Source organism: Meleagris gallopavo, chromosome 10 (assembly GCF_905368555.1).
Source record: "Meleagris gallopavo chromosome 10, MGAL_WU_HG_1.1, whole genome shotgun sequence".
NCBI classification, from domain to species: domain Eukaryota; kingdom Metazoa; phylum Chordata; class Aves; order Galliformes; family Phasianidae; genus Meleagris; species Meleagris gallopavo.
In genome coordinates this window covers 6653382-6668789 of record NC_139413.1, presented here as the reverse complement: position 1 = coordinate 6668789, position 15408 = coordinate 6653382, and the positions used below count along the sequence as shown (strand labels likewise).

General features: G+C 54.3%; 1 protein-coding gene across 5 annotated transcripts in view; it reads right to left on the bottom strand.

Moving 5' to 3' along the window:
• NOS1AP (nitric oxide synthase 1 adaptor protein) overlaps window positions 1-15408 on the bottom strand; it is a 31290-nt gene that overhangs the window by 3634 nt on the left and 12248 nt on the right. For 2 of the 5 annotated variants that reach the window (XM_085232107.1, XM_085232109.1), the window contains exons 3-10: window positions 10107-10199; window positions 9767-9825; window positions 8988-9096; window positions 8688-8829; window positions 7473-7630; window positions 6800-6967; window positions 5036-5201; window positions 4252-4401 (exon numbers count right to left, since the gene is read on the bottom strand). In XM_085232107.1, coding sequence (XP_085088233.1) covers window positions 4252-4401; window positions 5036-5201; window positions 6800-6967; window positions 7473-7630; window positions 8688-8829; window positions 8988-9096; window positions 9767-9825; window positions 10107-10199 — 1045 coding nt within the window. Of the gene's footprint in view, window positions 1-4251; window positions 4402-5035; window positions 5202-6799; window positions 6968-7472; window positions 7631-8687; window positions 8830-8987; window positions 9097-9766; window positions 9841-10106; window positions 10200-15408 lie in introns of all 5 variants that reach the window. The other 3 variants (XM_085232110.1, XM_085232108.1, XM_085232106.1) reach the window with 2 other exon arrangements.

Genomic DNA, 15408 nt, shown 5'->3' with positions numbered 1-15408 from the left:
GGCAGACGGTGGAGGGCAGGAGGAGTATAGAAAGAGAGAGAGTCAGCAAGAAGGAAGAGACAACAGAAAGCCTTGAGAAATAGAAAGATTTATTTAGCAAAAGCCAATCAACTAATGACAACACCCAAGGGTTAAGTGCACTTACATTGACAGATTGGTTTCTCGGATAGACCGAGTCAACAGTTAGTAACACGACAGTTGTAGGAAAAGAAAGGACAAAAAAATATAGCTATAAAACCCCGGTCAATGTCCATAACAAAAGTGAGAAGCTAGAGAGGCATTTTGTAGGCAGTGCTGGGTTAGGAGGACCACTCACGCATAACGTGGTGCCGCAGTGCAGCATGGCACTGGGTGGCTCCCAGCTGGCTCTGGCAAGGCACAGGGGGCTGCAGCACCCCTGTCAGCCCTGGGGCACAGCTCACCATTCCCTGTGGTTGTGCTGACCGTGAACCCAAGGCTCAGCCCTGCCTGCAGGAAATGCCCGGGAGGCGCTGCACCCACTCCTGCTCTGTCCCTCTGGAGCTGGTGTGGGGGCTTCCCTGGACACCAGGCCACTGGTGGGCACATTGAAACAGTCACAGAATGATTAGAAGGTCCACCTTGTCCGAGTCCTGTTCCAGCGAAGCCACCCAGCACAGGGTGCCCAGGCCTACATCCAGACAGCTTTTGAAACTTCCCAAGAAAGAGACTCCACAGCCTCTGTGGGCAGTCTTGCCAGAGCTCAGCCACCCTCACAGCACAGAAGTGCTTCCCAGTGTTCACACTGCACTTCACGTTCCAGATGTCTCCATTGCCTCTTGTCTTATCCCTGGGCACCCCTGAAAAATACCTGGCTCCGTCCTCTTTGCACCTCTCCCTTCAGGTATCTAAATACATCAATAAATTCCCCTGAGCCTTCTTCAGGAGGAACAGTCCCAGCTCCCTCAGCCTCTCAGCAGATGTGCTCCAGTCCCTTCTCCATTTTCACATCCTCTCACTGGTCTCTCCTCCAGGAGCTCCACGTGCCTCTTACATTGGAGAGCCCACAGTGCTCCCAGCATGGCCTCACCAGTGCCAAGCAGAAGGGCAGGATCACTGCCTCGACCTGCTGCCTCAGCTCAGCTTGGTGTCCCGCAGGACCATCAGCTGACCACCTCTGTCAAACTGCTTTTTGGAACATCCCAATGCCTGGGCTTTTCCTCCCAGCGCCACGACTCTGCACTTCTCCTCGCTCAGCTCCAGGAGGTTCCCACCAGCCCACCTCTCCAGTCCCTCTGGATGGCAGCACCGCCCTTTGGTGGATCAGCAGCCGCTGCTCCCAGGTTTGCTGTCTGCAGTTGTGCTGAGTGCCGCATCACCCAGATCGTCCATGCGGAGGCTCAACAGGGCTGTAGCACCCCTGACCTCCAGGGTACACTGCAAGCTGCTGGCCTCCAATTAGTCTGCACTGATGATTACCATCTGGGCCTGGCTGTTCAGCCAGTTTTTAACCCATCTCACTGTCTGCCCATCCGTCCCATACATCAAGAACTTGTCTGTGAAGATCTTTTGGAGACAGCATCAAAGGCTGGAACCAGCTCAGAGATAACCTGCACTCTTCCTTCTGTCACCAACATACTTACAGAAGCCCTTCTTGTCTTTGACATTTCTGGCCATATTTGATTCCATCTGGTCTTTCGCTTTCCTAACTTCATCCTGACAATGTTTCTATTCCTCCCAGGTTGTCTGTACTTGCTTCTACCCTCTGTATGCCTCTTTTGAGGGGTCTGAACTTGACCAGGAGCTCCTTGCTCATCCATTTTTTGCCTGACTTTCCCTTTGATGGAATGGACCACTCTTGAGCTTGGAGGAGGTGATCTTTGAGTATCAGTCAGCTTTATTGGGCCACTCTTCCCTCAAAGGTCACAATCCACAGGGTTCTTCCAGCAGATCCACAAATAAGGCTTCTCACTCCCCTCCCTGACCTAAGAATCTTAAGAATTCCACCATCTCAGGGTCACTGCAGCCAAGGCTGCCTTTGAGCTCCACATTCCCCACATGCCCCTTGGTGCTGACACAAGATCCATCAGAGGACATATCCTTCCTTCCCACTAGGACTCTCTAGCTCCTGACAGCTCTGCTACCTGCAGTGCCCACCTCCTCATGGGGTGTACAGTACACAGCACAGCTCTTGCTCCCCCTGGGGTCTCACCTACACCCTGCTTCTCAGCCCCAAGGGGACTGGAGCAGGAGGAAACCATGGACCTTCCTCACAGCAGGGTCAAACACTGGAGTAGAGCAAGAGCTTGAGTCTGGGAGATACGCAGCCAGGGGTTAGATGCAGGCAGATCAAGCAGAGACAGCTGGCAAAAGGAAAAGCAGCAGGCGAGCAGCAAAGCAAAGCAGAAGCAGGACAGGAGGGTGGAAGATGTGGAAGACAATCATGCCAATCCTGTCTCCCCATGTTTCCATAAGGAGCAGAGGGGTCATCTGGTTTGCACCCCTTCAGCTGCGTTCTCAGAGGCTGCAGCAGTGAGCAACTGGTAAGTGTGCCTGCAGAACAGGGAGAAGCTCTGGCTCCTTTGGAGGCCCTCAAGAACATCTGTCAGCCTCTTAGGGGCTGGTGGAGGCCCTGACATTCTGGATTAACTTTTCTGAAGATGAAAACCGGACACATGAAGGTCCCCACATGCACAGTTGCATCACTGTGCCACTCACCAGCTCCCCTTGTAGGGTGCCCACCTCTCCCATTCCAGCTCAGTACAGGCACTGAGCCCTGCACCAGGCAGTTCCCAGCAGTTCCTCATGACTGGTGTCACCTTCCAGAGGGGTCCAGAGCCCCGCTTCTCCATCCTGGGGTCAGCACGCACTCTGAAGCAACCACCATGAATCCAGACCCTGCCTGGGAGCAGGGTTACCCCAGCCACCAAGTCACCCTGCAGAATAACCCCTTCTGGGGAATGTGAACGTGCACTGTGCCCGCAGCAGCTAGGGAAGGAGGAGATCTTGCTTCCCATGGAGAGGCTGTGCATGTCTGTCTGTACACATAGCCATTGCCAGCAGTGGTCTGGTGGCAAGCAACCGCATGGAAATGGAATGGTTTGTCTGTAAAGCCAAGCAGGGAACTGGCAGTAGCAGTGGTGCAGGGAATTGCTTGAAAATACGACTTGACAGCACCAGAAAGACTTTGATACCTGGTAGCGGTACCAAAGAGCTCCGGAACTAGGCAATGAGGTAAGGAGAATTCATCCTCCCTGTGCTGTGCTCCCTGCATGCACATTTGTGCCTCCCTATCCACTTCACAGCCCAGGAGAGGAGCAGGCAGTGCCCAGCACCCTCTGTGCAACCTCCTCTTACCCCCTCACTTTTCCAAGCTCCTTCCCAGCATTCCTCCCCCCTCACACACCCACATCGATGGGGCACCATCTCTCATCCCAGTAGCATAGCTCCAGCCTCATCTCCCACCATCTCTATCATGCAGGAAACCAATTCATGCTGGCTCTTTTGTCCTTCCCATACCTGCTTTCTCATTCCTCCAGCAAAAACCTTCTCCAGTTTCATTGCTCCACCCCATAGTAACACTGCTAGCAGTGGCTCCTAACCCATCACGGTTGCTGGGCAGCAATGCCAGCAGCACAAGGAGCCCTGCAGGGACTGCTGCTGAGGTCTCTTTGCTTCCCTTGCTTCTGATCTCAAGATGCAGCTTGGGAGGACATGGGGACCAGGGAGCAACACAAGCCTGGCATGAAGCTGAGGGTGCTGAGGGCTGGCTGAGCTCAGGACAAGATGAAGGGAAGCAGGGAAGGAAGATCTGCCCCCTGCTCCAGCTGAGACACTGCAGTACCATCGCGTCTACCTCCCTGAAGCTGCTGTGGACTGCACGCATCAGGGTCCTGGGCACAGCACAAGTCAGGGAGGGAGCTGCCAGCACGGCAGCATCTCGCGCCATGCCTAGCTCTGGCCCCTGCTGCCAACCAGCGCCACGCTCCCTCCGCCATCCCTGGGGGTCCCGGCTGCTCTGTGCCACCTCTTGCCCCCCCTACACCGCGATCTCATCCTCCAGACTGTCACCCAGGTCCTGCCGGGGCTGGACGTTGAGCAAGCGTGGCGGTTCCTCCTGGGACCAGGAGTCACGCTCCTCGCTCTCGTCCGTGTTGGACTCATACTCAGAGGCGATGCCCGACTCACGGAACTTGAGGAGCTCCAGGCTGCCCAGAGCCGGCTCCGGGGCGTGCGACCCCGAGCTCGGCAGGAAGTGGTAGCACTCCAGCTTCACCAGACAGTCGTTCCTACCTATGGGGCTGCCCAGGGCGCTGGGGAAGCCCGAGCCGGGGCCCAGCTGCGGCAGGTGGGTGTCCTCGGGCTGCGGGGTGGTCGGGTCGCAGAGCACGGGGAGGACGCTGGAGCGGAAGGTGATCTCCAGCAGGCTGTCCTGGGAGCCTGCTGCAAGAGAAGGGCATGGCTGAGAGGCAGGCAGTGCCACCCTGTCCCTCCCGGGCATCCCAAGGCCACCGTGGCTGGCTGCGGACACATAGCCTCAAATGCGCGGATGACAGTGGCACGTGTGCCAGGAGCTTCTGGCCTGCAAAGAGCCAGGATGGAAAGCTAGCTGCCTTCCCCTGGCTCCTGCAGGGAGCTGATGGCCACATCTACTGGAGAAGAAGGTCAAGGAGGGTCTCTTGTGGCAAGGAGAGAGCAGGCATAGACATGCAGCTGCTGGGGAGAGCAGGCATACAGCTAATGGACATGTGTGATGGCCACCCCACACCTCCCTCCATCCTGCATGCAGGTGTCCTGCTGCACATGCACAAGCCAGGCCAGAAGGGCACTAATATCACCACCTCCCCAGAAAACATTAGAAATGCACCAAAAAAATGGGGTGTAACACCCATGTGTTCCCCACGGACCCTACCACGGACCCTCTGCGAGAGGGGCACTGGTGCTGTGCTATGCCATGTCTCCAAGCCCAATGTCTCTCCGGAGCCAGGGTGCACAGCAAGGTCCCCAGCCACACACCCCCTTGTGCCGTGAGTTCCCAGCTAGCTGTGAGGTGAGAGGATGGGGCAGGAGTGCTTACTGGTGTTGTTCCCCGCCAGCTTCAACTCCAGCTCCTGCACCTGCTTGACCAGGAGCGAGATGTGCTGCAGCAAGTCCTTGTTCTGGAGCAGGAGCTGGTGCACACGTGCCTGTGCCTCCAGGCGTGCTGCTGCCTCCGCAGCCAGCTGGTCCTTCAGCAGGTGGACCTGAGGGACAAGAGGCACACCATCACATCGGAGTACACTCAATGACCGTGGGGAATGCAAGGGAGCCCTTTGCACAGCGCTGCTGGGTGAGGCAGCAGCTGGCGGTGGTGGAATTGCAATTAAATGCTAAGCAGGTGCGCAATCTCTGTGCTGACAGCATCAGCCTGGAAAAAATCTTTCCCCTCTGCATCGCAGAAGCCTGCAGCAGGGCTTAGGGTGGTGCTCAGGTGCTGCAGAGAAGCAGCCAGCAGAGCCCACGTGTTGCAGCTGGCAGAGGGGCAGTGCCTTGTGCCACCAGTCCAAAGGGACAACACTCACATGGACAGTGAGCCATAAGCCAAGGGACAGGTATCTGGAAGCACCTTAAAAAAGAAGTCTCTCTGGTCAGCGAGGGAGCTAAATGATATTTCATCTCCAACTAATTACAGGCAAGGATAATTACAGAATGGTTCCTGCAGCTACAGACCCATCAGTTTGATACAGATCCTGGCTGTCACAGCACAGCTACTGGTTTGTTTGTAAAGAATTAAGCCTGTGCCAGTCACCGTGTTCAGAGACAAACTGGCTTGGTATTTCTTGAGAGAAGATAACAAGTACCGTCAACAGAGATGTTGATGTAATGTGTTCAGTCATCTAACGGGCATTTGACACAGCAGAACATAACTTTTTCATTAATAAATTAGTGTGACACTGAATCAGCACAGCTCACGCTGAATGGATTGGAGAGGAGCTAAGTGACAGCTCTGGGACGAGAACCACGCCAAGGTGGGCAGAGCTCCAGAGCAGGGTGTCAGCCCCTGGAGAAAGCAGGATGAGCCACTGGCTGGCATCCCACAAGCTAGCCAAGAGATAGCTACACACTACTTCAGATTTTTTTTAATCTGGAAGTAGGAAGAAAAAGAAATCAGCACTGTAAAGGTCTGCAGATCCACAAAGATTGGGAACTACCAAAGGTGACAAGTCTGTGTCCCACACGGATGTGGTTTTGCCTGTATGAACAATATCCTGCTGCTTGGGCAGGAGTGGAGGACCCTCAGAAATGCAGGTTCCTCTTTCAAAGGGAGAGCCATTTCCCAAGGCCATGACCCTTGTAGAAGGATCAGTGCCTGAGGAGAAAACCGGAAAAAGTCTTCTGGAGCTGCTTGCTCAGGCCAATTGAATGGCCTTAAGCTGCACCAGGGGAGGCTCAGGTTGGATATTAGGAAAAATTCTTCTCTGAAATAGTGGTGATGCATTGGCACAGGCTGCCCAGGGAGGTGGTGGGGTCACTATCCCTGGAGGTGTTCAAGAGTTGAGGATATGTGGCACTGGGGGACACGGTCAGTGGGCATGGTGGGGATGGACAGATGGTTGTTATTGATTCTGTGAAAGATAAACAGTTGGAGAGAGCTCTGGAAGTGTCAGGGGACAAGCAAAGCTACGGTCATTGGTCAAGTGAAGGAGCCAGAGCTGCTGAAACGAGGAAAACTCAGGCAGAGTGAGCTGCTGGCTGTGGTTGGCCAGGATTAGTGCCACAGTTTGGCATTTTGCCACATGCCTCACGATGGGTTTCCCCACGCTTCAATGTTGTGCCCCCAGAAAACAGTGTTGGGACAAACCTGTGCCACAGCCACTTGTGTCTGCTGCTGCTGCTGCTGCAGGAGCTGCTGCAGGAGCTGCATTTGGTGGTGTGCGGACAGAGGTGTGCCCAGGTCAGGCAGCGGGGTGGACGACGGCAGCAGCATCTTGGGCGAAGCGGTCAGGATGTCCTCAGGGTGGAAGCAGTCCTGCAACACACCAACGTCAGTACGGGCAACCCTGTGCCTCCACAGCCATGAGAGTTGCCAGGCACAGAGCAGTCCCCGAAATTTCCAGGAATAAGGCTGCTGCATTCCAAGTAAATCACGCTTTGCTGAGGCAGGGGGGGCCTGCTGAAAAGCTCTGAGAACAATTTTTGCCTGAGGCCAGCTGACGGGCTCGCTGACCTCCCCGTGTTCCCCCAGGCTTGTGACAAAAGCACAAATATTATTGCAGTAAGTTTTGGAAAAGGCTGCCGTTTCCCATGGAAATTTCCACTGTCTCAAAAATAACCCTTTTTTGAGGTGTGCGAGAAAAACAACTATCCCTATCAGCTCTGCCCCAACTCTTTCCATGTGGCTGAGCTTTGGTACGGTGCTCTGCCCATGCAACCCAGCCCCGAGCCAAAGGGCAGCGGCAGACAGCTTTGATCTGAGGGCCGGGAATGCTGCAAAATCCCTCCTGACCCCCAGGCTCCCAGAAGGACCCACACACCTTGGTGTCACCGCTCGCCTCCTTGCCCACAGCATCCAGGTCCGTGACGCCGCGGCTGAAGTCGAGGATGTCAGCCCCGGGCAGCGGCAGCTCCACAGCATCAATGTCGGTCTCCTCAGCTGAGGTGGCTGCCCGCTCTGCAGCAGTGAGGCGGCAGGCTGTGAGACAGCAGGGCACAGCTGGGGGTGAGCACTGGAACCCTGCATTTCCCCCATCATTCCCTGTACCCCCATCCTCAGCTGCCCCGTCCGTTTGATCTCCGCTCACTTGCATTTCCCCCAGCAGGAGCTACCCAAGCACATTAATGTCCCGTTTAAGCCGAAGTCCCTTGCAGTGCTCCTTAGTGCTCCCCAGATGCTGTGTCCCAGAGCAGTGCATGTCCCCCACAGGCTGGGGAATCGCACATCATATTTCCATGGCTGTGCTTCTGTGGCTGCCAGAGGCAGGGCTCACAGATGAACACACCCAGGGACCAGCAGCCAAAAGCCCTGGATTTGGGGCTGGCCATCGAGAACAGGAGACACAGAAAGCTGAAGGTAAACAAGAGGTTATGGGAAAACAAAAAGGACGGATGCTCAGAAATCCCCAGGGAGCTGCATACCGAGGCCAGGACATTGTGCAGAGGAAAAACAAACAATGAGCCACTCAGGCCAGCAGCAGCCCCTCAGGACAGCACTGCTGCAGGGTCAGGCAGCTCCAGAGGACCCTGCACCCTGTGGGGGACGGGGAATCTGAATGCAGACAGACAGCAGGACCTACTGACATCCCAAATGGCCCCTAAAATGGGCTTGAAGAAGGCTGCAGGTGTGCAAGCCATCTCTTGCAGAACAGCCGCCCGCTCCCCTCTCTTACAATTCTGAGCATCAGGTACAAGCTTGGGGACGTGGGGACAGTCCCTGTTTTGGCCCCTTTCCTGGCAACAGCGAGGAAGTGTTTGTAGCATGTGAAGCGGAGAGCACTTGGGCACCCAGCCGAGCCCAGAGCGCTGCTAATGGGCTCCCAGCACGGGGGATGTCTGCGAGGATGAAGGTTAACACCTAGCGAAGGCTCCTTGCTGGGCAAGATCCCGCCGCACTGCAGGACAGACTGCCATGCAAATCCGTTCCCTGCAGGTGTCAGCCGGCAGCAAGCTTCACAGAGAGACAGAGGCTCTGCAGATGGTGTCTGCCAGCCACCTCAGCAATGATCTGTGGCCCCTTCACCCCGGCACGGTACCTGGGACATCCAGATCGTCCCCGTTCCTCTCGCTGTCCCCATCCTCCTGCCCGTCTGCATTTTGCTGGGTGTGCTGCAGGCTCAGCTTGTGGCAGACCTCAAACGCCTGTCCCACTGTCCGCACGATGCGCATGGCTTGGCTCTGCAGCAGGAGGGAGAGCAGCAGAGGCATCAGCCCATTGTGAGCAGCTGCCCGGCTTTCTGCGCATCGCCACTGCGACTGCAGCTCAGAATGCAAACCATCGTGATTCCAAGTCCTGGCCCAGCCACCCCGCTGGGATGTGTTCCTAGCATCCTCACCTTCTTCTTGGATTTGAAGACATTGCACCTGAACACGTTGCTAGACCCATCCCGGGCAATGTAGCTGAAGATCTTTAGGTCTTGCGAGTCATGGGACACATAGAATATCCTGCAAGGACAGAAAGGAAGGGGAGGACATTGCCTCCAACACACGCTACCCACAGTGCCCAGGATGCCAGCAAGGCCACAGCCAGAGTCTCACAGGGCACGCTCTGGGTGCTGGCAGCTGCCCAGCCTCTGCAGCACAGCCCTGCTAACGCCCAGCAGAAATTATTTTTTGGCAGTGGTTCCACCTAGGGTGAAAAAAAAAACGCTCTGCTGACTCAGCAGCGGCAAACACTTCATGAAGACAACACAGGGATTTCTCTGTTCAGCCCCCATGGCAGCACCAGAGGTCCCAGGTTGCAGAAGACCCACAGGAACAAAACCTCTGTTCCTTTCTGATGTGCTGGTCTCCTCTACCCCAGCCAGCCCACTGGGTGGATGCTGGGAGTGCACAGCAAGCCAGACCAGCCTGTGGAGCCACCCCGCCATCGGGTCTCTCTCCCTTCCCCAGCAGGGTGCAGCATTATTGCTCTAATTGGGATCATTAAAAGGAGCTTAGTGGCACCTGGCCCGGCTGTCCTGCAGAACTCAGCAGAGGTTTTCCTGCAGGAGTGTGCCTGCTCCCAGCTGAGCACGGACCCAGCAGCTATCACTGCACACTCGGGGCTCAGCTCAGTCTCCAGGGTGCTGGTGTGGCAAATCAGAGCCTTTGTGCCATCCCCAAGTGATCTTACCTGTAAATGGGATCATGCATGACGAGCATTTTGTTCTCGTCCCAGGCCCATTCTTTTTTCTGCAAGGAAAAAAGCTGAAAATGAGTACGTCAGATGCTGCCCTCGTGATTGAGAATGGGGCAGAGGCAGTGCTGGGGCAGTGCTTGCTGTAGTCCTGCTGCTGCACTGCAGCCCCAGCAGATGACCTGCCCAGTGTGCAGTCAAAAAGCCTCGCGCAGCCAAAGTGCTTCCTGCCCAAAGCACAGCCAGGGGCCTCCAGATTCCTGGGAATCCATGGATTTCATCTCACTGCACACCCTGCAGGTCCCCAGCACTGCCACCTTGGTCTGGGGCTGCCTACCTTCTTCTTCTTCTTCAGAATGACCTTCACGCCGTCCACCGACACGACGAGGTTCACCTTCTTCTTCTTGATGTTCTTGGCTTTGAACTCATACTGTAGAGAGAGGCCAAATTAGTCCTTCTGGGAAGCTCTGAGGGGCAATTCCCCAACCCCTCCCCCAGCTTGAACTCGGGAAGGAGAAACACTACGCCAAGCACAGTTCTGGGGGGCTCAGTGTAAAATCAGAGATGACTGCTAAGGACTCAGTGAACCTCGCCGGGGGAGACAGCATAATGCGATTACCCACTTCAATTAGAAATCACTGGATGGGAAATAAAACCCAGGAACTTCCAAAGATCAGTGGCTAAACACAAAACTCCAGGCCAGCTACAGGGAGAGAACACGATTCCCCCAAACCCAACCTCTCCTGCATGCAGAGCCCTACAAGCACCGAGGGCTTGGGCAGGGTGAATAGGTCAGGTGTTAATTCAGGCTGAGCAAAGTCCTGAGGGCTGCCTTTTGCTAAAGCTATGGCTGGAAGTTTTGGGGATAAAACCACAGCATTTTGTGGCTCAGTAGGACCACACACACTCTTGTGGCCCTGCCGGGTGCCAGGGAACAGGAGGTGCTTGGCCAGCAATTGTCCTCATGAAGCATCCATCTGCTCCCATTGCTGCAGGGTTTTGCAGAATCACAGAACCTCCCCACCACTGACACTGGTACCCAGTGTCCCCGTGGCACAGCATCCCTGTATCCTGCACTCAAGGAAGAGGGATTTAATGAACTTGTTCATTAGCCAGCCTTGCTGAAAAGGGAGCAGCAGCCGAGCCCTGCCTTGGGTCCTGCTGAGGCTCTGTGTGACATTTCCAGCACTGCATGATGCATCAGCTCTGGCAGCCAGAAGCCAGCAGGCAGCAAACGCTTCTGGCCCTGACCGGCGATCCAATGATAAAAGACCTGAAAATACAATTCCTCAAAGCCATTTGGAAGTGACTGACAGGGACGAGGGAGGCAGATGACTCAGAAAAGCACCTGACGGGGTGATGCAGCTCTGCCTGTCCCAGTGCACAGAGCAGGCAGGCTGGACGAGCCCATACGCTCCAAAGCCACAGTTGTGGGCTGCAGAAATCAAAGCTCAGGCTACAGACAGACTCTACATCCCCTGCCTGCCTGCCAGCTGCTTGCAGGGCTGTGTCCTGCTCCCATGGTGCAGCAGCAGGTCTCTCAGCAAGGAGCCCGTTGGAGCCAGTTTCCAAGGGTCACCTCTCACAAGCAGGGGAGTTGCAGAACTGAGTACAGCCCTCACCACTTCAGTCTGACTTACAGGTCCTGCTGCTCATTGATCAGCAGCACCATGCCATGCTGCCGAGCTCTGGAGCCAAAGTTTGCTGTTCTGGGTGACCCTGAGTGCTAATTAATCTGTGCTCAGAAGAGACAACAACCCTGAAAAACAGCTCAGGGTTAGAGAGACTATTTTTAGCCTGGGCTTTGGGTGAGTAACAGCCCCAGGAAAGCAAAGCAGACAGAGTAGGATTCAGCAAAGGTGTTACCAAATCCTGGCTCGGGCTGTATGGGGCAGAATGGCTATGCAGGTGCTGGGGAAGGGTTCCCTGTGCCTCACCCTACTGGGGCTGCTGGTGAGGGCACTGCCTGGGCTCATCCCTTGCCTGCCCGCCTCAAGGCAAGCATCCTGCCCGGGCCGTGCTGCAGCCAAATCCCTTCGTGGCAAAGATCCAGCATGAACTGGAAGCAGCTAAGAAAGCAAATTCTCCAAAGGGCTGAGCAGTCAGATTTGCTCCCATAAATCTGGCTCTTGATCCCGATACTGAGGCGAGCGTGAAGCTCCCCTGCAAACCTGAGCCACGCTCTTCAGAACTATGCCACATCCAATCCAGCCCAGGTTCATTAGTGCAGCACTCCGATGAGCACAGACACTCTTTGGGATACGTTTCCCACGTAATGAAGCACAGCTCTAACCAATAAAACACTAATGAATTCATGCCCATTGGGGCTCTCTAATGAGACGCTAACCATAATTTAATAATGAATCGGTGACAAAGAGAATTCAATAAAACAGCAACTCAGTTTGCCCTCCTCTCTGATGCATGCTTCTCAGTCCAAGGTGCAGAGATTCCAGGGGAGGAGGGAGTGGGTCAGGAGGGCACAGCTGACATCACCACCCAAAGCTGCCCCAGCGCAGTGCTGGCAAGTCTGAGTGATTCAATGCATGCTGCAATTGCAACAGGTGCCCAGCTGGACCTGCCCTCAGCCCACATAAACTTGTCCGTGTGCACAAAGGCTGTGGGTGATGCTGGGGAAGAGACCCCCAGTTGGTAGAAATAGAGCTAGGAGGAAGGGAGTGCACCAGTGGGAATGAGCAGCAGAGCAAGAAGAGCCCAAACACGCTGCTCTGAAGAGCAAGTAGGAACGCCAGCACCATTCGGGAGCCACTTTGCCCTGCTCATAACCACAGCATGCAATTTCTTCTGCCCTTCTCACAAGGCTTTGATGCCTCAAACCGAACGGATTTCACCCCAAGCAATAGCTATGTGTAGGGTCGAAGAAAACACCAGGTTGTGCAGATCATCTGAGCGAGATGTGAGTCACAGAAACTGTAAGAGGTGAACTCAGAACCAGGCAGGGTTTGCCCAGTCCTCCTGGCTCATGGTGCAACAGTTCAAATGAGCAGGGTTTTGTTTTATCCCAACCCGCACAGGGATCAGCCTGCGCTGACCCAGAAGATAATTTGCACCCTGCCCAGGGATGGGACACAACCTTATCGCCTCCTCTCCCTGCCCTCTGGCAGAGCCTGAGCTGCTAACAAGTAGGGTTATTTTTGCATGCAGCGAGCTGGGGAGCACCACCAGGACACACAGCAGGCATGCAGCGGGCATGCAGCACATTGACATCCATGCTTGCACCAGTGCCAGCTACCTCACATCACCACGAGCTGTAGGATCCTACATGGGGAAAGCAGTGCTCATGGCACTGCACGGGGCTGCTGCAGGAGGAAAACCACATTTCCCACCACTGAGTAAACAAGGAGTATAAGCTCTGCTACACATCTCCAGTGCAGAGATGAAGCCCAGCCTACTGTTTCATAAAGAAAAGATACAGGACTCATCATGAAGCAGGGAAGGATGAAAGAGGGTTTTTGCAGCTTCCCCACCACCCCCTTAGCTGGCTGCTTCCTCACAGAGAAGGTGTAATGGTTTTTGCACCTTCTACACGGCTGCCTTACCCCTCTTGGGTACAACTCCAGATTTTGAAATACCCATAATATTACAAGTTGTGTTTAGCTATCTGAATTCTTGGCACATTCAAGACAAAACCCAAGGATGTCTCACTCATGAAAAAACTGTATTAGATGTCTTGTAAGCTCTAAGCAGCTATGAAACAAGTGAATAAAGACTGACCCTTAATTTTATAGTTCCCAGCAAAAAAAAAAAAAAAAAAAACAACCAACAAAACCAAACAAAACCAACATGTTTATCTTCTCATTTGGAAAATAAACGTATTTTTCTGAATATCAGAACACAAGAGCCTTAGCTCTGACCTCAGGTTGGTGGGAGTCTATTTTCAACATCTGTCCTTCATGCAGAGTTTGCTGTTTAAATATCTTCAAAGACATGCTCTTAGAAGGAAAATAATGCCAGCTGGTGTATGCATCATTGCACAACACATTTCTGCTGGCAGAGTATTAGAAGTGCCCTTTCTTGAGAACAGACTGATGTATGTTACTTAATAGAGAGCGCATGTAACCTTGTCAGTTTGGAGTAAAATTATGTACACGCCTTGAGTGAGAGGGTACGTGTGAAAAGCATGAAAATCTCAGCCCCCCTAGAAATAAATGTGTTGTATGTCCTCATCTCACTGTTCCTACACAGCAAAAGTGCAAGGAAACTTCTACCAATGCGCTATGTCGGGCAGATCGGATGCTAAAGAAGGGAGATGGGGCCTCACTAGGTTCAGCATCACCCCACACTCTGAAAAAGACTAACCTGCTTAGTGGTTAGTGCTCTCATTTCAGTCCAACCCATCTACTGCAGTGGGTACGGATTTAAATCTGCCCACCGGTGTCCTCCATCAGAAGGGGAAGGATTACTGGGAACTCTCTGCAGTCGGACTGCACTAGCAGGGTACAGCCAGATGGAAAATTCTTTGATGGAAGAGCACCTAAACGCAGCGAGCTGTTGCTGTCCCAGCCAGCAGAACACAAGCTAAGCTTCAGCCCAATGCCAGCTCAAGGCAACGAAGGAGAGAGCAGCAGCAGCTTTGCGAAGCCTTCCCCAGTCTGGTAACGACCTCCTAAAGAACAATTAACTCATTACCAAACAACAGCTGAGGGTAAGTTTAAGGCTCCACAGCTCCAGAAGCCCAAGAATTCCTGCTGCACACCCAACCCAACAAGCCCCATCCCTCTGCACACAGCAGTGCTCTCCCAGCAGAGCCCGGCAGTGCAACGCCGCGCAGGTCACGTTAGTGAGCAGGGGCACGTCCCTGCATGCAGCACTGCAGAGCGCTCAGGGACGAACGCCGTGTGTCCCCCCACGCACACAGACGCACGTCTGGGTGTGCCAGGAAGCCTGCCTGCACAAAAACATCCTGCATGGCTCTCCTGCAGATGAGACGCTCGGCAGGGCTCCCACCGGTGCGTGCAGGGGTTGGGTTTTGCCACTGGCCACGCTTTATCCAAAGGTAATGTGGAAGGAGGAGTAACAAGGCACGGGGAGCTGGTTCTTGGGTTGGTGCTGCTTGGCAAAGCTCCTCCACAAATCAGCAGATCTGCACATATGGAAAAATGCAGCTCCACGGTGCACGTGTGCATCTGAAGCGAGCTGTGATTGTGGTGTGTGCTGACAAGGTCACTGCCTATATTCCCATCCAACTTCAGGCTTAATTTCAGTAACCGTCTGTGAGGGCCGCGTGTACTGACGGGTACAAATGGGAATCAGTCTAAAAATACCCGTGTTGCGACAGCAGCAGAGCAGAGTTAGGGCGGCTGCTTTACAACAAGCCTGGATCGTAGCATACCATTTACCACACAAAATAGGTGTCCCAGTAACACTGACTATTTCACAATAAATTCCGTCTGCTCAGTTTGCTGTTCCCCACCATACAGCTGCCTCCATCAGCTCCCTCAGCCTTCCCCTCTGCTCCTGACTTCCATTAGCCAAGCTAACACCCTGCGGTACCCCTTCAACCCGAGAAGTTTCATGAGAAATCAGAGCTGATAGAAGTTAAACCAGCAGCCAAGGCCAGGAGCGAGCGTCCCACCACCAATGCGGGATACTGGTTTGACTGGTTGCAAACAACCAGGCTG